The sequence below is a fragment of the Phodopus roborovskii genome, unplaced genomic scaffold, assembly GCF_943737965.1.
Source record: "Phodopus roborovskii unplaced genomic scaffold, PHOROB, whole genome shotgun sequence".
NCBI classification, from domain to species: domain Eukaryota; kingdom Metazoa; phylum Chordata; class Mammalia; order Rodentia; family Cricetidae; genus Phodopus; species Phodopus roborovskii.
In genome coordinates, this window is record NW_026126558.1 from 1,583,459 (window position 1) to 1,607,631 (window position 24,173).

Here is a 24,173-nt window from a genome sequence, read left to right on the forward strand (position 1 = left end):
GGACTAGTATTTTAGACTAATTTTAATGTTTTGTTTTATTTACCTTTCTTCATATTTGAACTAGACTTTTGTTTGCATAAATGACACCTACACATACTGAAAAGAATCCAGAAAAGGTACTCAAATCATGGAGACAATGCCACCACACACAAACATACAAACACACACAGAGAGAGAGAGAGAGAGAGAGAGAAAGAGAGAGAGAGAGGAAGAGAGAGAGAGGAGAGAGAGAGGAGAGAAGAAAAGAAAGCTGGACTCCAATATTTCTCATGTACATAGAAGCAGAAATCCTCAACAGAATATCAGTGAACAGAATTCAATAATCATACACTATGACCAAGTGGGCTCATCACAAGAATGTGGCCTAGACTAGATTTTTTAAAATCACATGATCCTATCAAGTGATGCAAAAGCATTTGATAAATGTACCCACATTATGACAAAACTCCTCAGAAAAATAATACTATAGCAGGGTCTCCTAAGCTTAATGCAAGTGTTTCTCTAAACCTACAGCTTCTTACAGCTTTATTAACACACAGTGGAGAAAATGAATGTTTCCACTCTGACAAGCAGAGAGGTAGACACACAGACCTCTCCACCACCACTCCACACAGGGCTGGAACTTCTTGAAAATTATACAAACTAGCCAAAGATATGAAAAGCAGATGGGTAGGAAAGAAATGAGTCTTATTTTCAGATGGCATGGTCTAATAGGAAATCCAAAGGAATGTACAAAAATCTAGAACAACAGAACAGTTCTGCAGGTGACAGAGAGGAACAACATGTAAAGTCCCAGGAGGCAGCTGAGAAAGTGGCTCAGGTTGTAGAGTGCTTGCCTTCTATGTATGAGCCTTGCCTTTAATCCCAGGAGAGTATAACCTGGGGTGCATAGCCAGAATACCAGTGATTGGGAGGAGGCAAGGGGTTAGAACTTTACAGGCATCCTTTGCTACACCATGAGTTCCAGGCCAGCCTTCTACTGGGTTGCAGGAGACCTTGTTTCAAAGCAAAACAATACAAAATGCCATCGAGGTGTGTGTGTGTGTATGTGTGTGTGTGTGTGTGTGTGTGTATACATACACCATGGTGTCTGTGTAGGTCAGAGGACAGCTTACAGGAAGTCAGATCTCTTTCTAGGTTCGGGGTACTGAACTCAGGTGTTCAGGCTTAATGACAAACACCTTTATCCATCTCACTTAACCTACTGAACTTTATATTACAAAAGACAGTCTAAACACATAGGCCCTGAAATTAAACTGCTATACCACTACAACTGCTTTAAAAAAAAAAAAAAAAAACTACATAGCCACAAACAAACCAAATATTGTCTTATAGATGAGAATGTAGCAACACACACACACAGGGCCAGTGTGGTGAAAACTATGTATGGAGCTGAGGGAGATGAAAAACCATGTGAGGTACAGAGAGGTACCCTGTACTCACAGTGGGAACACTCAGTGTAAGATGTCGTCAGTTCTTCCCACATATACTCAGGCTCACTGCAAGTCCTATAAAAACTCAACAAGACTTCTATAGCCACTGATGAAATTATTTTACCATTTACTTTGGGCAGGACATGTAGTTCAGTGAAGTCTGTGTTAAGTATCTGTGAGCTGAGACTTTGATCTTTAACATTGCATGCATAAAAATGCCATGTGTAATCCGCATGAGGAAAGACAAAAGCTAGAATAAGCGATGGTGAAAAGGAACAATTAGATGGTGGTTAACCTTGATGGTCAACTTCTCAGGGCTTAGAATCACCATTTGGATCTCCAGGTATACCCACTGTGAAGATACTAGATTGGGTTATGTGATGAGGGAAGACACATTCTAAATGTGATGGCAGAAGAAATGGAGAACTTAACACCAGCATTCATCTCCCCCCTCCCTGACTACAGGAGTAAGGTGAGCAGCTGCCACACCTTCCTCACAATGATGAATGCAACCTCAAGCTGTGAGCAAACATAAGCCTTCCCCCTTAATGTGCTTTTCTTATGAATTTTATGGCAGCAGCAAAACAAGTAACTAATACAAGAAGAAGACTATCAATTACTGGCCTATGGGTCTGTCCCTCCAACAAACACTACACAGTCTTAATTATTGTTATTGGAAGTTCAATACCACATGGACTGTCCCTGTGGTCAACAGGTAGGGCTACAAGAAACTAAAGTTTCTGCACAGCAAAAGAAACTACCAGCAGAGCACACAGACAGCCCACATTGTGGGAGAAAATTCTCACCAGCTTCACTTCAGACAAAGGGCTAATAGCTAGAACTTACCAAGATTTACAGAAAGTTAACACCAAGTAAATAAAGCTTTCCATTTAACAAATGGGCTAATGAATAATTAATTAAATAGATGGTTGAGAGAGACAGAGACAGACACACAGAGAAAGAAACCTGAATGGTCAATAACTACTTTAGAAAGTCCTAGTCACCAAGGAAATGTAAATTAAAATTACCCTGAGATACCACCTCACCCAAGTCAGAATAGCTGTCATCAAGAAACCTGACAATAAGTGTTGGAGCGGATGTGAAGAAAGAGAACCCTTAGTCATTGTTGGGGGGAGGGTATAAATTAATATAGTCATTGGGGAACTCAGTGTGGAGATTCCCCCTAAAAATGAAAACAAAACTACCATTTGTCCCAACTATTCGTCCCATGGGCACATACCCAGAGATCTCCACACCCTACCATAGGGGTATTTGTACCCTCATATTGATTGCTGCTTTACATCAGCAAGGAAATGAAACCAAAGTTGTCCAACAGCAGATGAATGGATAATGAAAATCCAGAATATATAAGCCAGTACATATATAAGATGGATACCTTTCAGCCCTAAAGAAAACAGAAATAACTTACAGAAAAATGGACATACTTAGAATATGTAAAATTTTAAAAAATGCACGGTCTCCCTCATATGCAGATCTTAGTTTATGTTGTGTGTGTGCATAGGTGTTTGTGTGTGTTTAGGTAAACAAATGTACATGTGGGTACATTATAACACACAGAAAGGACAACTGGAATGGGTAAATACTTGGTGGGGAGGAAGGAAGAAATGCAGGCAATGGATACTCAAGTCATGAAAGAGGATATAAAGCCAGTTGTTTTTCTAGTTGTAATGCTGTCATGTTTTGTTTGTTTGTTTTGGTGGTGAATAAGTACATAAAATGTATTTGATAATGAAAGTATAAAATTCATTGTGAAGTACCATTGCTTCAGAATGTCTGTTCTACATGGGTTTGGTTAATTTTGCTTCAAGATGTTTTTTATTTGCAAGGTGTTTCTAAAAAAGTTTTAATAAATGAAAAAAAAACTTAAAAAATAAGATTTATATAATTTACAAAACAAAACACTGAATGCACATTGCCATAAAATGTGTCAACTGAACATCTGAGCATTTATACCATATATAAAACTTATATCCATGCAAAAGTATGTGCAGGACAGGTACAATCACCTCATAGTAACAGACAGCAACTTTCACAGTTACCTCCAGCATTGCGACTTCCTCCCCGACAACCTGTCCAAATAATAGCACAGAGTGAAGAACTTTTATTTTCCAGGGACGGGGGGGAGGGGGGGGGCTTTCTGTGGTGCATAACTTTTCTTGACCTTGGTCACGATCTTTTATGCTCCTGGAAATGTGGGGCATATCCTGTCTCTGGGTGAGTGACTTCGCTGTGCTTATCACACTACAGTGATGACCAGTGTTACCCATGAGAAGATTCTGGGTAAAGGGAACATGTCCCAAATAATGGTTACGAAGGGTCAAATTTCTCTAGTTTTTCTTTTCTTTCTTTCTTTCTTCCTTCCTTTCTTTCTCTCTCCCTCTCCCCTCTCTCTTTCTTTCTTCTTTCTTTCTTCCTTTTTTTCTGTGTGTGTGCCTGTGTGCGTCCCTATGTGTGTGCATGCACATACATATGCACACACACTCAAATGCAACAGTGCACATGTAGAGGTTGGGGGACAACTTGTGATTGGTTCTTTCTGCCCTTCGTGGGTTCTGGGGCTCTAGCTCATGTACCCAGAATTGTACATGCTTTCATGCTGAAGTTTCTTACTGGCCCAGTTTTTCTTATTTTGCATCCAGGAGATGGAAGTACTTAATGTGCCTCACTCAGACATTTTTTGAAAAGGGGACAACACTTGACATCTGACATGGCTTCAGTTCTACTGTTTCCAGCATGGGGACCACTGAGATGCTTTCAAGGTGCCCCAACTCCCTAGAAATACCTTAACCTCCCACGTTGGAAGCAGGGCCTTGTTAGAGATGGACTATGCTGAAAAGTTAAGGCATTCTCCTGGGAAAGCCCTAGATTCTAGTAACAAGGTTCCTGTAGAATATTCACAAGAGAAGCAGTGACACGAATCCTAACATCAACTTAGTAAATCAAAGAGCAGATTTTTATTACATTCCCTTCTACTTAAGAACAATTATGATAAACAAGGACATAATTCTAAAAATCAATTACTACTGGGTATCCAAAATGAAAATGCTATATGGTTAAGAGATATTTTTATTCTTTGCATCATACTCTTTTCTCAACTGTGGCTCAACCAAAAGAAAAACAAGATTAAAAAAAACCTAAACAACTAAAATAAGAAAAAAAATACTTTAAAAAAGAACCCACATCACAAAGAATATGAAATTTGAGGAAAAAAAAATGGACATTATTTCTAAACAAGAAACAAATTTTGCTCTTAAAAAATACCTAAACAAGTACCAGAAAGAAATGAGCCATCACTATTAATTTAGCAGAATATTAATCTGAATGTCAATTATATATCCAACAACCCACTTTATTATTACATAATATTTGGTCATTTTAAGATAGTTATTTCATCAAGGGCTGTATCCAGGAGTCCTGGGAATTCACATAGTTTGTCTTTCTGTCTATCTGTCTGTCTGTCTGTCTATGCCTCTCATGGGGCTGGTATGGAATCCATGGTCCCATATGTGATAGGCAAGGGCTTTGCCACTGAACCATTTTCCCAGCCCATTCTTTACTCTTACATTTTTGAGATAGGAACTTGCTGAGAAGTTCTGGCAGACCTTGCACTGACATTGTTCCTGCATTTGTCCCTCAAGCAGGAGAGGTTGCAATCAAACTCTCCCATGCCAAGACTCACAAAAGTTTGAGAAGCTGATGAAACTTTGGTGGGAAAAAGAAAAACAAATGTAAACACAGAGCTAAAGTTCTAAATTTAGAGCCTTCAAAAATGAAAAAGAATGATTTGAGTTGGTTTATAGAGGAATTACAGAACTGCACATGAGCCTCAGTTCACTAAAAGCAAGGCTACCCAGCTCCTGGAGAGGCTGCCGTCAGGCAGAGCACACACCCAGGAGTCCTGCATCTGAACTGCCACCCACTCTATCTAAGTATCACTTCCTCAATGTTGATGATGGGGCCTGGATTGGAATGGTCTTTCTAAACTATAGAAATTAATATTTACTAGGGGCCATTTTCCTTTGTATGTGTGTGGGTGGATGATGTGTTCCTGTGTGTATGTGTAAAAGGTCAGAGATGAACCAGTCAGGTGCCTTTCTTAATTGCCTTCTACCTTATTTTGTAAGATTGCATCTGTCACTGAACCTGGAGCTCACCAATTCAGATGGACAAACTAACCAGTAAGGATGGTGACCCTTTTTCCACCCCCTTACCCCCAGCACTGAAACTGCAGGCATGCAGAACCATACTCAGCTTTTTACAGGTCACCCACTGAGCCATCTCCCCAGCCTCAGGTGATACTATCTAAGAGGCCAGTTTCTCAGAAGGGAGCTTATCAGCATCAGATACTATCTGTGAAACCTAGCTCAACTACTTTTGTCCTTGTATCCAAACCTATATCCTGTAACTGATTACCAGCAGTCCTTGATTCGGAGAATAACAACAGTCCCCTCTAAAAACACCGATTTCCCCCCCTCTAAGCACCAATCATAGAAAATGACTGATAATCTTATTGTCACCTGTGTATTTTAGCCCCTAAGTTCCTTTCCATCCTGGCAGCTCATGCCGACAATAATAAAACCTCAATAACAGTTCCAGCACACCTACATGCGGACAGCTACTACAGAAGGTAGTGGGATCTGGAGAGAGAGAGAGAGAGAGAGAGAGAGAGAGAGAGAGAGAGAGAGAGAGAGAGAGAGAGAGAGAGAGAGAGAGAGAATTTCTAGGGGAAATTTACAAGCAAAATACAATGAAAAGCCTGAGTGTGCTGGAGATGTGACTGAGGTGCTACAGTGCTTGTCCTGGGTTCTATTCCCAGCACCTCACAAAGAGAATGTGCTGCTGCATCCCGGAAACAGGAGAGAGGGAGTCCAGCTACATAGAGAAATCCAGTCCAACCAGCCTAAGCTACATGAAAGCCTGTCAAATAAAAACAAAGAAGCAAAAAAAAAAAAAAAAAAAAAAAAAAAAAAACCTCCAATTCAGAAAATCAAAATCAAGTGATTTACCTTATTAACTTTTAAAATTCTCCCTTGAAATCTTGTATATCATCAAACCATCCATGTAAAGGGGCTTTGCAACATCTCTAGGTTTTATCTGTATGCTATCTGTATTCATTCTTGATGGAAGAACTTACTTCAAAAAATATTTGGCCCAGGGGAGAAAATATTTTCAATGTCCCAATAAGAGTATCATAGTTTCTTTATGAAAATTTTTAAAAAAGCCCATTACCTTGCAGCTGAGACCCTAATGGTTCCAGATGGTCACTGCTATAAAAAATACCCCTCCATTCTTTTATAGAGACCCTGAGGTCACACATTATCTCAGAGAGTAGGGGTTATTCATGTTTCTGAACAGTTCGGTTTTGTTCAGCCTTATCCATCCCATTTGTCTCAGATTAGCCATCAGCAGCTATGGTGGTAACTGGTGCCCCCAAATACAGCGTGACAAATAAACCTCTCCTGCTTTATGCATCTCTGCCCACTCTTCCCACTTAACAACTACTCAGGCTTTAAATGAATGCAGGCAGCTATAGCTCAATCGGCCAACACCTGCAAAAAAAACATTTCACACAGTTTCCTATCACTTAAATGCAAGGGGGAAAAAAAAACAGTTAAAACTTTTCATCAGATTTTGAAAAAAAAAAAAAAGGAAGAACTTATTTTGATTTGCTATTTTCCAATGCATATTCACACCTCTGTTTTTTCAGGGGAAAAAATAAGATTTTTTTTTCATTACAATGAAATTGCATTGAAGCCGCATAGCAAAATTACACAAAATAATGTAATATACTACTAAATAACTCAATAAGGTAAATTCTGTTCCTGCTGTCACTGGATTCTTGCTGTCTCTCTTCAGCTTGACATCAATTAATGATTTTAATTCCAGACTCTGTCACAGTGCCCACCACCCCTTTCTCTAATTAAAATGGATGATGTGTGATGGGGACAAAGCACACAAGATTTTGTTCTTGTAACATTTCTATTCATTAGTATTTGTGCTTTTATAATAAATGGCTTTTAGCACTAATTGCAGCAGAGAAACATGAAGAGACCATATTTGTGACTGAGCACAGTCTTTATTTATCCAGAGTAGGTACAGATAAAGTCTGTGCTATGGTGAAATCTCCCAGCTACAAACAAAATGCCCCTACTTGGAAAACGGATTCAATCTGCAGAGAATTACCCATAGGGAGGGTGGAGTTTAGACCCAGGGTCTAATGCATTCTAGCTAAGTACTCTATCACTGAACTATATCCACAGTCAAGTTTTTTGTTTTTCTTTTGAGATAAGGTTTATTAAATTGTTCAGGCTGCCCTTGTACTTATTCTAAGTAAGATTTGGACTTGTGATCCACTTGCCTTAGTCTTTTGAATAGCTAGGATTAAACACCCAAGCTACCAAGCCTGTCTCCATGGTACAACTTAAACGGGGGGGGGGGGGGGCATTAAGAAACAGAAATTGGCCTTAGAATAATTAAATAATCTATTAAATTCTTTTGGTGTTGGGACTTGAACTCAAGATTTCATTTATACTAAGTATATAATCTACCACTGAGCTGTACTTTGAACTCCCTAGAGACCCATGAACCACCCAAGATTTTATTTATCTATTTGAGACACGGTCTCATGTATCCCTAGCAGGTCTTGAACTAGCTATGTAGCTTAACACGAAGGATGATCTTGAACTTTTGATCTTGCCTCCACCTCCTGAATGCTAGGATTATGCTACTCTACATGGTGTATGCAGCTTTGGGGATCAAAGTGAGGCTTTTGTGTACGGGGCAGGCACTTTGCCCCCTTTTCTAGTAGGGCAGGACAAGGGGGGGGGGGCTTGAACTATTCATTGTCCTGCATTAGCCTCCTACTAAAATTGTGGATGTAAGATATCTTGTCCAGCAGCCTTTACTAATTTTATTTATTTATTTATTTATTCATTCATTTATTTATTTATTTATTTATTTTGGTGTGGTGGGATTGTGTAGTTCAGCCATAGAGAACTTGCTTAACATGCCCCAAACTCCCACGTTCTATGCCTATGTTACACATGAGCACACACATAAACATGCCATTAATATGTATGGAAGAAGAACATATTAAGGTTAGTCCAACAGAAAACAATTTGAAAATGTTTCAGTTGCTTCATATTATGCAGTCATTGGCTGTCTTGAAAGCTTCATAGAAGATCTTACAGTCACACGGTTCTTCCGTGAGAACCATTTGCTCCAACACATAGTTCCTTCACGCAGAGATCTCGCTCTGGAAATACAGTCCTTGCATTTTTTTTCTCTATAATATCAGTTTTGCTGATATTTATCAAATAAAACCTACACTCAGGAAAAAAATCAAACAAACTACAAGACAGTGATTTGGTTGCTACATGGGCAGCAGGACAAGAAGATGTGCACAGGAATGAAGTCCCATAACAAAGGCCACGACTCAGAGGAACCGAGTTCATGGCCACCATCAGAACAAACCAGCATTTGAGGTACAACATTCAAACATCATAGACACAGTACTTTCCATCTTCCAGAATTTACTTCTTTAGTAATGGGCTTCACACATGTCTGCAGGCAAGAAAAAGTCTGGTTTGAGGGACATGTCATGAATCACCAATGAAGGAATTTCAGGTTTTATATTTTATGTAGAATCAACCAAATATTCTAGCTCCAGTGTAAAGTAATGTTATAGAAGGATAGCTTCACTGTTACTACACACACACACACACACACACACACACACACACACACACACACACATACACACGGAGAGGGAGGGAGGGAGAGAGAGAGAGAGAGAGAGAGAGAGAGAGAGAGAGAGGCAGGCAGACACAGAGATACAGTGTGAGGCTATGGCGAGAATGTTCTTTTCTGGTTTGGTTTTTATCTGTTTCTGGTTTGGTTTTTGTCTGTTCTTCCAATCACTTTTCCCCCCAGGAAGTTACTATATCCCTCCTCAAAACAGCATTGCTCATGGCTGAAACAGCACAGACGGGAAATCAGACTAAAGAAGACTTGGCACATATCACAAGCACCAAACACACAGTAGGACTTAGCACCTCCTCACAAGTACCAAGTATGCACTGTGATGAGCACCCATCAAAGCACATAGGATACAGTGTGACTCAGCACCAGCATAACATCAAACACCCAGTGTGCCACCATCAGCACCAGTTTGTTACTCCCTCTATTATAAATCCAAGACTCACATCAAACATCCTTTCAAAAGTATGAAATGTAAAGAGCCATAACTTGCTCAAATTTCTGAGTATAACCAATTTTTTTACTGACCAGTCACTTTTAGAAAGGTTTTTGTCCTAAGCCCATGAACACTGTAAATTTACTATGACCAACTGAGTTACCAAGGAACGACATCATTAGAGGCACAGAGATAGATTAAAAGCCAAACTAAGAAATGAACTGTGCTTTGGGCAAATTATTAATACTAATGATGCTATGATGTTAAACTCATTGTTTAGTTGGACACATTTAACTATGTATGATGAACTATCTTGGAAATGTTGTTAGAATTCTGAAGGGAAGTACAGAAGCCACCTAATTGCAAAGCAAGCATGTCTAGACTATGGGAGATTTTTGCAGTGTTGGCCAATTTCAAGGCATGGAAGCAGAGCTTTGCCTTCTATCACTCCATCTGCTATCTAAGTAACTTGTACATCTGTAGATGACTCTAGTCCACACACTGACTTGGTATGTTCTATGTTTAAAAGAAAGACGCTCTTTTTAGCGTGAAAGTGATGGAAACTGTTAGGGAAGAGGAAGAGGGTGGAGGAAGGAGGTACAAGAGACCATCGGGAGGTATGACTGTGAGCACAGTGCACCACAGGTGCAAATATTACAGCAGCACAATGAAACTGCCTATCTGCAAAATGAATACACACTAGTAAAAAACAAACAAAACAGAAGGAGGGAGCCCACCTAACACAGTACAATGAATTCAAAGGAAATTTGAGGGCTGAAGTCAATTCAGTGGTAGAATACCTAGCATGTATGAGCCCCTGGGCTCTATTCTTAGAATAAACAAAGGTATATAGGTAAGTAAAAAGATAAAAAGTGAATAAAAATACATACTTAGGTAAACTCAAACTTGTACATTAAAACTCTGTGTTTTATTATTCATTCCCCACATCTATGTTTTACTGGCGAGCTAAAGAACAAAATAATTGCTCCATTCAAAACAAAGACAAATAAAAAGCAAAATTACCCAGAGAAACATGAATGAAAACATTCCCAAGCTAATTTGTATACAAGAAGCTGTTGGGCTTGGGCACAGCTCAGAAGCAGGGAGCTTGCTTGACATGTGTGACACTTTCAAGTCAATCCCCAGAACTGCAAAGTAAAATCAGAAGTACCTTCAGACTGGAGAGGAATACTTTTTTAGTTTTCTTACTCATTCATTAGCATGAGATAACTCACCTCTAGCACACACCTGCTCTCAAAGGTGCTATACAAGCTACAGAGAAAATGACAGTCACTCAAATCCAAATGTGGAAAGGAAAATTATTTCTAGGCACAGGGTGCCTGGCTGTGGGCACTCAGTAAAGGCAGTGTAAGGCAGAAGCTGGATGTATGTTCCTATCATCCCAGTACTGGGGAGGAGGAAACAAGGCTTGCTGGTCAGGTCTAGGTTCAGTGAGGGACCCTTTCTCAAAAACACAGAAAAAAACAACAAAGAGCAACAGGGGAAGACACAAGGTTTCCACATAGATGCACGTCCTTATGGATATGCATAGATGCACATAACTTACACACATTAAAAAAAAAAACCCACGAAACAAACACTAAGTTTGGCATTAATATATTACTCACCCACTATGTAAAATTTCTTGAGTAAAATCATTAAAATTCACTTATGTTCAAATGAATACAAAAGTTCCTCCTTTTTTAAAAGCCTTTCTTTGTACTACATTAATCCACAATCATCACACAGATATCACAGCTGAGTACAAACTATTGGCATGTATGATAAAATCAGTAGAGAGATAGCCATAAGTGAGGGCAGCACCTCTGCCAGAGGGCAGGGGCTGGTACCTTCGAGGCCTACCTCTCCTGCTCTTCCTTCATCCGCACCCTGTCCTCTTCTGATGTGAAGGAATCCTGGATTTTTATTCGACCCATTTTCTCCATCTTGTCGTCTTTTCGGTGTTTTCCAAACCTGTTGGTAATAAAATATTCTACCTGGTCAATATATACACAGTGAGTTGTCCTTCCTCACATGGTTCCTCACAATGCAGTCCGGATGTCTCCTGAGTCTATCATCTTCAATTAGAAAATTCTACTAAATTTAATTAGAATATTCCAGGCAAAACCTTTTTGAAGGGCTACTCCCCAGCCCCTCTGTATCTATATTTTTGTGTTATTTGACAAAACAAAATAAAAAACTGATAAAGGCTAACCAGTTTATTCTTCTGAGGGGCTGAGGAATGGCCCAATAGGCAGTGCCTACCCAGCATGCATGAAACCCTGGGTTCCATCTGTAGCACCCCCTTTCTGAGAGAGAGAGAGAGAGAGAGAGAGAGAGAGAGAGAGAGAGAGAGAGAGAGAGAGAGAGAGAGAGAGAGGGAGAGAAGTTGTTCAAGGTCATCCTTATCTACAGAAAGAGTTAAAGGTCAACCTGAGGTATAAGAGATTCTGCCTCAAAACCAACAAAAGAAAGATTTGCTGTTGATCCCATGAAACAAGCAAATGATAAATGTGCAGAATGACAGGCTGAAAACATCAGATACCAGAAGAAGAAAAGAATCTGTACAGAGAGAGCTTCTCTTAGGGCTGAAGACTGAGAATCCAGAATCATCTAGTTAATGATCTCTCCATAAGCAATGACTCTTCTTTATTTTCAACGGGTAGGCTTATTGGGACCATTAATCATAGTTTAAAACCTGACAAACGTTTGCAGGGTTTAAAGCACAGAGGATAATTCACACTGCTAGACTGGAGCTTATTAAACTGAAAGCTTTTGGGGTGTCTTCACCAAAGACTCTCCTTAGTCCAGTGAGTAACAGCAGGAGGATACCATCTCTTAGAAACCCACATCTGAGTGAAACCAAACACAAGGAATGCATGTGTGATTCAGCCTTCGTCTATACACTGCTGAGGATAGATGCTGACCCTAGGGCTTTTAAGAGAATGTCATGCAAGTCTATGCTGGCATGCAAAACATTACAGATGCTTCCAGTTTCATATGGACTCTCTTTTCCTGCTGTTATTTTCCTCTATAAAAAGCCCATGTGCCCTGCAATGCTTGCCTTCCATGGTTTCCCATCAGATTCATGCATAAGGATTGTCAAGTCACCAGCTGTCTCAGGAAGAAATCTCAGGCACACAGTTACACAAAGAAATGCTCATTAATAAAAGAAGGGGGGAGGACAGGAAGGGCTGAGTCTTTTATTTGAAGAGGTGACACAGGACAGAAGGAGATAAGATCAGGGGCACGAGAAGGAAAACTCCCCATCCCAGTGTGGTTGAAGCTTCCTGTCCAGCGGAGAATCAAGAACTGAACACAAATAACTTTTGCTAAAGGTCTTTCTCCCTTTCCAGCTACAAACCTGTAATACTTAAGAAAACTCATCCAAAAGCACCTGTACAGTAAAAGGGCATATCCTAAATGACTTGTACAATTTCATCAGATTGCAATTGCATCCCAGCCACCTCGGAAGCCATCCTATAATCTCAGTTAAAAAAAGAGACCAGAGTTAGAAGAGGAGAGAGCTTCTTAGAAATCCACTGAGCAACAAAACACCCAGAGTTTCTAACATTCTGTCCAGTTACCACTGGGACATTTGAAGGGGTACCCTTGTTTGGAAACCCATATCCACACTCAGGTTTGTCTTATTCTGTCCTTGTGCAACTATGCTTTCTCAGTCCCTTGCCCCACCATGTTTAAAATCCTTGTTTGAAGTATCCTTTACTGAATGGTGACTCTTGAGAAGCCTAGCCCCAAACTCTCATTAGGTGTGGCATATTCTTTCCCTGAGCACCTTTCTGCTTTTTAAACAATCCCCAGCACTATTTTGCTCATCGTAAAATCCTTTTCTGCATCAGAGCCAAAGGGACCTGGCTTTACCCAGGGACTAGGGAGCCTTTCAGGTTGCTAGTGATGAAAGAACTGGCCTATAAGGCCCTCTCTAATGCTGCTGCCTGGCAAAGGAACCAGGAATGAGGTTGACAGAGACAAACCCACACCAAAATGAAAAAAGCAAAGCCTGGTGCAGTTGACAGATAAAAGAAAAAAAAACAAAAAACAAAAAACAAAAAAGATTTCAAGCCACAGGTTGGTTAGTGGCACAGGTCATTTCTTACTAGTATAAACCTCATTTTAAACATACAGCCACACATGAAGTATGGAGTACAGACCTCAAACAGCAGTTAAGGTACATTGTGCTCGCCAAAGGTTTACAAACATCATCATCACAATATTATGCCAGAAAAACTTCACGCATTGTCACCTCTGTTCCATCAAAATTAGATATCCGAATGTGGAAAAAACAATAAAACCTAACTACAAGTTAATTCTACAAAGTATATCTGTCCTTGACATTTGATCTTATTTAAAAAGTAGACAGTAACTACAACTGGAAAAGGAAGGAAGGAAAGAAGAAAAACAGGTCTCCATGAACTTGATTAAACTAGAATCAGCCCACATTTCACAGAGGATAAAACATGTGCTGGGACTTTAAAACTAATATATAAACAGACAGACAGACAGACACACACACACAAGCCTGGGAGTTAAGCATTATAAAGTTAAACTTTATAAGACGAATGGATCAAAAAACAAACAGAAAAGCATGCATCCCAGGAAAACATCATCTCAAGAATCATGTTCAGTCATTCACAAAAGTTATCAAGCATCTGCTTGCATAAGAGTTGACTTGTCTATGGTATGGAGCTACACACAGTATTATAACACGCCATGTCACTTGGCCTCATGGAGCCTCTATTACAGCTTGTATTTAGGTGACAGCAGGATGCAAAGGACAAGGGAGCACACAGGTATGTATGCCAAGAAGGACAAAGCGGGCCAGAGATTTTATTTCAGAGATGGCTTTCCTAAGATGATAACACTGGGCACAGATCCGTGGGAGTCATCATACAGGCTGAGGCTGGGACTCAAGCTGGTAAAGGACTTGATTATTTCCCCTCGGCTCCAGGCCTGGAACCCCATTAACTAAGCATGGTGGCACACCCCTGTAATCTCAGCACTTGGGAGGCGCTGGCAGAAGGAACAGAATTCATGCTAACTATGAGGCTAGCCTGGAATGCATAAAATATTTTCTCAAATAAAAGAAAACATGAGGAAAGAGCTAGCACAAGGGAACCTGAAGCAAGATACGATGATTTTCTTTGAGGAATCACAAGGACCACAAATCCAGGATGGATACTGGGTGGCATCTGATACTAACAGCTAAAGTGTAAGAACCTGAGTCCTTGAAGGGGGGTACTGTCAGAGATGTGACATAAGTCAGGTGTATTGGGGGGCACAGGGGGAGGAGAGGTTAACAGACAGAAACACCAGGATTTGCAGATGGGAAAGCCACCAGCATGGCAGGAAATCATTGTTGCCTCTAAGGTTTGGAAGACAGGCTACTACTATTTAGTGAACACACAGGGCAGGGAGGGGCAATGTCTGGTGGCTGAATGTCACCCAAGGTTTTCCCTTGACCATCATCCCTTGACCATATGTATAGACACATTAAAAAAAAAAAAGTCTGAGTTCAAACAAATACATCTTGTACTTACTTATTTACAGAAGAATATTGCATTTACTTATAATTAGATGTCTGTAAAGGTAAATGAGTATAGCCATTTAGTTTTCAGTTTGTAAATGTCCCTCAAATGACACACTGTTGTCACAGTGATTTGAGTAACTCTCACTGAGAAGATGATGTACGGCTGTGCATTGAGTAATCTATTGAACAAAACTGAGATTGGCTGGTGTTTTTGAACCCAGGTCTTAGGTATGCTACACAAATATTCTACCACTGAACTAAAATGTTGGAAAGACTCAGCTATGTATGTACTTTTCCTCATAACCCAGGGAAGAATGACTGATAGGTGGCCACGTTCCAACGTCATACTGATCGATCTCACATTAGCTGCACAATGGACCCGAGATCCACCGTGCAAGCCAGGTCACTTGTACAAGCCAGGTCACTTGAGAGTGGTTGTGGAAAAGAGGTGGGGTAAGGCACGCCTTTGGTCATGAAGAAGAAGGCTAAAAGCAAGTAAAAGAACCCCCAAACGGATGCAGGAACTACTGTTTCTACATGGAAAGAACCATCACTAAGAAATAATGCCTGCTATGTTCTCCGTGATATTAAACCATCACTCTCATTTTCAACGCAGCAATATAAATACTGCTGAAATAGCTTGCCATTTAAACCGTGATAGTTCTATTGCTACTAAATTTAGAAGTCTTTAGAAAAACCATTCTGAATGATAACACGGCTCGCTGTTCTAGATAAAATAAAAACACCCTTTGGTTGTGATGAGAGGGCTTCCTCCCCCCAAACAGTGTTTTAAAACATGATACAGTAAAAAGAAGGTTGTAAAAACATGCTGCCGTATATATAAATAGCATCTCCAGAACCAATTATTTTACAGTCTTTGAATAATGGGTCTTAAAATAATATTTTCTTCAAAAAAAAAAAAAAAGAAAGAAAGAAAGAAAGAAAGAAAGAAAGAAAGAAAGAAAAAAGAGTGAAATGTCATTGAAGTCTAATAGTTCATTGCTAATTACCAGGCTTCTGTGACTCAGGAGGACTTTGCTATGATGTGTGTCTGACTATTTACCTCAGGAAATATGAAGTTAGAATAAATGATACTGTATGGCTGTTAGAAGAGTTCTTAATGGGATCAAATACAAGTTTGGCCTCAGCTCCCAGAGACTAGCGACTCCAACCAGGCACCACTGTGAAGCGTTAGAAGTCCTGATCCCCTATCCTGCTCATCATTTTCAGCCCCCTGACCTCGTGTGTCCATCCTATCATTTCCTCTATCTGAGAGCTCTCATTTGATTTTGCTGGCTCTCTGGACACGGCTGGTGGTGGCAATGCTGTCATCGGCTCTGAAGACCGTTCAGGCATAAGAGCTGCCCAGTAAGCCAGCTGAATACCCCCAGACAGCCAAACACAGCCTCAGCCTAGTTCCCATGCAATGCAGAGGACATATTTATGCTTACCACATCAAAACAAACCACTGGCTTCCACTGACATTGCCCCAGAGCTGCTGAGGCTGTGATCCCCTCAGCTGTTTGACCCCAAGTTGCTGTAGAAAACCACTTCCAGTTGATTCTGGTGATACTAATGTATTTTTTCTATACTGTAGACATATCAACGCCCTTTAGTTTATTACTTTGTTGGGGTTTCGGTGAGAAATGCATGCAAAGGCAATATGACAGACTGCCTCCCAGTCCTGCCACCATAGATTGTGAACCACAGTAAGTCCTTCCTTCCTTAAACTGCCATTCATCATGTAAATGAGAGAAAATAACTGACATGCCCTTGCAATCTTGAACACGACTGTGAACTTATTTTTGTTTAAAATCCTAACCTCTCTATATATTTTACATTATATAAATTTATTTATTTAGCCTACATCCAAGCCACACTTTCTCCTCCCTCCTCTTCTCCCAGTCCCTCCCTCTATCCCCCCTTCTGTTTCCACTTCCCAATCCAATCCCCCTCCGTTTCTGTTTAGGAAAGGGCAGGTCTCCCATGAATATCAACAAAACATGGCCTACCAAGTTGTCATAAGACTAAATATCTAACCTCTCTAGATTTCATATGAAGAAAACAAAACAAAATAAAACTCTAGCCATACATCTGTCGATTATTTTTTTACATTCTTCTCCACCGCAGACAGTTGTTCACAGGTTTCTGGGAATCAAAAGATTCGTCTTCCAGTCCACTCATCACCTGACAGAAAAAGAAACTATGGCCCAGAAGCCCCTGGGAGCTGTCCAAAGTCACACTGAAGGCTGAGACTAGAGAGTAGATAACCTCAAGGTTACCTGAAGATATCAAGGGTGTGTGTGGGGGGGAGGAACTGAACTTAGACACTCCCAAGAAAATAAAATCTAGCATCTGTTGGAAATTCACTCTGTGAACTTCCTAAGTGGGACACACAATCAGCCCTGGTGATGTTTATTTTATGATGTAATTACTGAGTTCTTACGTTGTACTTTCTCTTGATGGTTCTCACACCAACTTGTGAGGGAAGTGCTGTTTTCCACAGGTGAGACCCTGGGCAGGGAGCCTAGGGGAATCTACTAACAGCAAGTGAACAAAATCCAAGTGCTCACCCAGTGCTCTCTCAACTCAATCTAGACACAGTGCTTGAGGAATCAAAGTCAGCCTCCATGCTGTTATGTACAGAGCAAATGACTGATTTGTTTCTTGCTAAAACACATGAGAAAAGGTGGGGGAAATAACTTCATGGGTAAATTTCTTCCTGTGCAAGCATGATGGCCTGAGTTCAAGCCCCAGCACACTCACAAAAACTCTGGTCTGCAACTGTAATCCCAGTGCTGAGGAGAGAGAGACAGGAACATTCCCATGGATTGCCAGCCATTCATTCTAGCAAAATTGGTAAGCCCCAATCCTGGTGAGAGACCTTGTTTCAAAAAATAGCGCATAACAAAGTAGACATTTGATATCCACACATATAAGTATCCTTTCTTACACACACATTCACACATTCATGTACACACTAGTATGCATAAAATATTTATATTTACTAGTATTAACACACATTCCACTGGTGATAATCCTACACTGTTCATAGCACTGTGACCTATGGGACAGGGGCCCTAAAAGAACTTGACTATGAAGACTAGGAGTTTGAGGGCCAAGTCAAGAACTGCCTTGATGCACTGGAGAGAATTATAAAAACTGCACATACCCACTCATAGGGCACTGCAAACATTTCCATTTTGCACCAAATGTCAAAAGTTCAGTCTGGCATATGTAAACACTGCCAACGGCTTGGCAAAGATCAGCTTCAAGCACTGAGGAGCACAAACTCTTTGGAAAAGAGTGCTCATGATTTCCATCCATACTCCCTGCAGCCCAGACTCCACAAAGGTGGAGGAGGTGGGGGGGGGGTCATTTGTAATCTGTCCTTCTTGTCACGATTGTGCAGTTTTGTGACATTTTGAGAAATAGCTACTATGAAAGTGGCTGATTTGCTCAGCAGTAGATTGTGGAAATGATGGGGGAAATCAAGGAAGAGGGGGCTGATTATGGAAAGCAGAAAGCTCCCATTTGGAGGGGGAAAGGCATCAGTAATCAACAATGATGAGAAGGGGGCAGGGAGAAAGGGCAGGAGACAACTTGACAATTCTTTTGTAACATGGGTGTGGCTCACCCAATGATGGAGGGTAGCTGGGTGCTCTCTACAAGTAAATTCACAAACTCTAGTACCATTATTTTTTATTATGTACAGTTCTCATCAGTCCTAGTCTGATTGGTTTAATAAACTAAATGTACTGCTCTGTTTGGCATGTAGGGAAAAATAAGTGACTTTCTTAAAAAAAAAAACAAAAAAGCTTCTGTGTAACCAACCTATCATAGCCTTAAATGCTGAGATGTACAATGTGCCTTGATGGAAGTCATTTCCTTTTCCTATGTCCTGCTAAATGTTCCTGTGAGTGCACTCCATCCTGCCACAGCTGTTATCCAATCAAGGATGCACTGATATGCCTGGGAACCTGATGCATCAGAGATCATAGATGCACGTGGAGCAAGGAAATATTAAAGCAACAATAGAAAGTCTGAAAATAATAGGGGTAGAGGGAAGGGAAGTCATCACAGAATCAATTTTGACCTAAGAATAAAAGATCTTGAAGGGGAAAACACACACACACACACACATAGTACATAAAAGCCAGGGAGACACGAGAATGTAAGTGGGGACAAGGTACAGCAGATAAACCTTCCAGACCTGAGACAAATGCATGCATCAATAACACCAACATCATCGACGATGGTGGATGAGGTTCATGATCACAAGGCTGAAGCCTAGCCATCAGCTCCCAGAACACGAGCCATGACCTCTGGGACTTCTTATAAAAAGAGGTCAATTAGTAATTACTGCTCCACACCAGGTGTTTATAAGTCTTGTTACACCTTATTTTTTTTATGTCATACCCACACCTGTAATCAAGCCACACCAACCCAAAAACCCCTACCATCTAAATGCAAATGATATGCAAATTATAGCTTGCTTCTCCTCTAACACCAACTTTATGATGTGTACAGGTCACACCCACACCCCCCCCCCCACTTTCCCATACACTTAAACACAGGAAAACAAAGCAGGAATGTGATTTTGCTAAATGCTTTCTTGTGCAAAGACACCAGTCACGTCCACTCAGAGTGATTCCGAGGGTGCCTCTGCCTCCTGGCTCCTTCTCTGGGTCCTTTTGCACTGCCATGCTCTAATTCTTGGTCTGTTCACTTTAATGCATTATTGTTTCATAATACAATGCCACAAATTGCAAATTACATTTGGCTCAAGGAGTGATTATGAAAAACTCCGATCACGGCTGCCTTTGCGCACATCATGCTGATAATAATGAGGGCCTGATTGAGTTCGAAGCAGCCGAGTGATGAGAAGGGTCAATTTGAGTGTTTCTATTAAGCGTCTTTTGTCAAACCCAACACTTTGCCAGGTCAGAGGCAAATAATCACACCCTGCATCTGGTTTCCATGGTTATCCTTCAGCCTCTGAACAGTACACCAAGTGCCCTTAAGCAGGCTTACCCCCACCCCCACCCCCAAGAGAAATAGAACATTGTTTGGGGAGTCTCTTGGACTCTCCTGATCAACAATTCAAAGAGGTTTTACATACCTGGCACTGGGGGTTTTGTCAGTTTATGGATTTTGGGGGTAGCATTATCATCCATGTGGCATAACTCCATGTAAGCTACATAGACACACATGCACGCGCGCATACACGATGCACACACACACACACACACACACACACACACACACACACACACAACTATATGTACTTTTTAAGGAAGCTAATAAAATAATGTTTCCCTACAGATTTTTAGTGCTTGTAATCTCTCCTTTCATCTCTTCTCCCAGTTAAAGTTGACCCCTCTTTTTCCATTCACCCTTTACAGCAGCTGCTGACATTGCCCTTGGTTGCCTCCAGAACCTGAAGGTAAAATTCTATTGAAGATATCTCACACTTCGGGTACAGGTTTAGAGGATGGATCTGAATCTAACCTGAATTTCTCCTCCACAATGACTAGTGCTCATAGCACAGGCATGCACACTTGTGAGCACACACACACACACACACACACACACACAATGATGGAAGAATATACCCCATTCTAATTGAACAGAGAATCCTTCTACCATCTGCCTAGCCAATACTTGAATAGGTACCACATTGAAAACACCAACAGTAACAAGGGCTCACAATATAGGGACAGTTGTTGTTGAGTCGAGAATACTAACCCTCAATTAAATTCACACTTGGAGGCATAATCTGTGTCCTTCCTCCTGACTCACAGGGGCCTATCAGTTACAGCTACAGGAACACCCTCCACCAATACTTTTCCACCTTGCATGCTTACAAAAGCCACCAAAAATGAATGAATGAATGAATGAATATTAGGGGTTGCTGAAGTTTCACAAACAAAACCCCAAAACACCCTGGACTTCCTGGCCTATCTTCTGAAACTTAGAAACAAAAACTTCCCTAAAGATCTCATTATCTGCGAAATTCTACATCAGTCAACACTTTTTCTGTCGATGACAGGAAACAAATTTCTGTTGATTCACACTTCTTCCAGGATGCTCCCTACACAGTAAATTAAGAGGTGTGTGTGATCACGGTTTATCTTTAGGTTGATTTGCATATCAGATCATAGTTGAAAGGGCCAATAGACTGTTCAGAGAGCAAATAACCAAGGATCAGAGGTCATGCTTCATTCTGAGAACCCACAGAAGTCAGCAAGGACAGAGCAGAAGTGTCTCCCCAGCATACCATCCTCTCAAGGAACAGAGGATCCATAACTATAAGCATTCGTTTCTGTCCTTGTAGTACTCTAGAATGTTGAATATTTAGCATCAACAGAAATTGAAGGGTAATACCAAATGCCAACAGTGGCTCTTTTCCAGCCAAGATCCCCAGCTGTTCCATGCTGTGGCTTCATCTCCCAGGGTGCACAGCACAAGGTATCATGATTCCTTGGTTAAGAATGCAGCTGCTAGTGAAGATCCTAGTCCTGGCAGTGTTCAGGGTAGAAGTAACAAGGGGTCAGGACAAGGACAGGTATTTACTGTCCCTTTGCTAACTCACATGTCCTGCCTATAAATAGTGTGAAATTCACAGCTCAGTAAGTGTTTAAGCCAGAATTTGTGTATTTGAATGGATTTTCTCTCCTCTTAATCCTTAATTCTGAGTGTGCTATGGGTTCTGAGAGGCCAGGGGTGTGTGGGGGGGGGGAGGAAGGGATGAGGAAGGGGGAGAGAGGGAAAGAGACAGGAAGAGAGGGAAAAGAGTAAGTTCTGGTGGATGTATGTGGAGACAAGAGGTAAGCCTTGTGGTGTTCTTATTATGGTGATATTCATCTTGATTTTGATTTTTTTAACCATGGTCTCTCATTGGCCTGTAACTTAATGGATTAGGTTAAGCAAGCTGGTCAGTTAGCCCTGGAGATCTACAGATTCCTGCCTTTGTAGTGCTGAGATTATAAGCTCAAGAGTGAGTAACTACAGTGCTTAACTTTTTGTGTGTGTGTTTTTAAATTTGGGTTTTGGGATCAAACTTAGGTCCCTTGTGCTTTAATCATCTGGGCTATCTTCCAGTGCTCTAAAATAATATTACGTCAATGTTAAACTGACTACACTGTAAGGTACATATATTTATGAAATTATGCTCCTCAGGCATCTACCAAAATGCATAGCTTGTGATTCTTCAGTGAACAGTATCCCTGGAACTGGCTTTTGAGAGAGAGAGAGAGCCTTGGAAATCACCAAGTGTGATGCACACGAAATTGTGTGGTAAATGCTTGCAGAGCAGTGGTACAATTACAAGTCCTCTCTAGACCAGGAAGACATACGGGTGACCTTAGCACTTTGTATCCTAGCGAGTTTGGTGGTGTGGTCAGCGTTACTTACTAGATTTCAGTAGCTCTATTTCTCTGCACTGACAAACACACACCAGATAATGACATAAATCACTAACAGGACAAAGTCAGGGGTGTAGAACCACTTGCTGTGTAAGGCAAACAAGGTAAGGCTGTGCCATCATTTACAAACTATAAGGATGTAAGAGTCAAAGGACTCCAGTAAATCTTTGGTCTTCAATCCCCCCCCCCCAAAAGGCCCCTCTCTTTCTAGAATATTAAGACTGAAACAGGAAGCCACTTCCTGGAAAAAAGGCTTGTGCTGATGGCTGTCCACATCTGGAAGATAAGAGCTGGTATGCTGGAGCACAACAACACTGAACATGATTCCACTTGCCAGAACAAGAATGTGGGGATGATAGCCCACGGAGATGCCAGGGTCAGCACAGAAAACACTGCAACACTATGACTAAGAGATTGTGTGTCACATCAGAGAACCATAGGTTACGTCTATGACCCACACACTATTTAAGAGTATGCTATTCACACTACTTAAGAGTGGCTAGAGCAGGGAAGTTGGCTCAGTGGGCAGAGTGCTTACCTACTATGCAGGAAATCCTATGTTCAATACCAGCATTGCTCAAACTGGGCGTGGTGGCCCACACATGCAATCTCAGTACTAGAGAAAGACACATCAGAAGTTCAACATACATAGACTAGGCTACATGATATAGCCTGCCTCAAAAAGGGGACTGGGGGTAGTAAACAAATACTCAAAGTAATCTAAAGGATGCAGCACTCTGCTAAGTGAAATAATCCCTTACACAACACACATTGTTGCTCATAAGACTAGGCACCTCTGTTTCCATTTGCAGGAGATGCTCTCTTCCTGGAATACTATCAAAACCCTCCAAGTAGTGAGCAGACAGCTCTCTGCCATTTGTGATCTAGGCAACGCAAAATTTCATGACCTTTGGTCTTTGTGCCACCACGGAGCCTGGGGTGGATGGCAGCTCAGCATCACAAGCAGATGCAATTTTGAGTCCTTGAGGCCCTAAAAACTGGGCTAGGGAGGCAGTGTCCACAAACTATGCTATGAACTGCTGGCCCAATACTCTACTTACCATCCTATTCCTTCTAACAGAGTCTATATCTACTTGGATAAGGAAATATGTCAGGCAGAGCTACACTTCGATGGCACAGGACTATCATCAATCCAATCCACCACCACCTTCCTCAGGAGTTCAATCAGGTCTGACCACCAAACATCACCGTAGCTGCTCTTGTAGGAAGGAGTGGAGAGGCTCATGGGACTCCTGAGAACCCAGAATATCTCCCAAACAGCTGCATGCAATTCTGTCCCCAATTGCTCATGCTCCCAGGGTCTCAGGAAGAGCATAGAGGTGGGGAAGGACTAAGGAGAGGCTATCTACCCACCTATAGGAAAGCCATCATCCCTGTTAAGTAAAGATGTTCCAGAGGGACCTGTTGGGGAGCAGGGAACACTGGCATCCCTGTGAGTAACCCCTCATTTATGATCTGGACTTGAGTTCAATAAACTCATTGGTGCTCCAGGATGAATTTTGGAGGCATTGTGCCTTTGTCTGTTGATG

At 41.1% G+C, this 24,173-nt stretch overlaps 1 protein-coding gene across 1 annotated transcript in view; it reads right to left on the reverse strand.

The window, feature by feature from the left end:
- Pard3 (par-3 family cell polarity regulator) overlaps positions 1-24,173 on the reverse strand; it is a 535,997-nt gene that overhangs the window by 135,317 nt on the left and 376,507 nt on the right. The window contains exon 21 of the mRNA XM_051201603.1: positions 11,512-11,622. Coding sequence (XP_051057560.1) covers positions 11,512-11,622 — 111 coding nt within the window. The remainder of the gene's footprint in view (positions 1-11,511; positions 11,623-24,173) is intronic.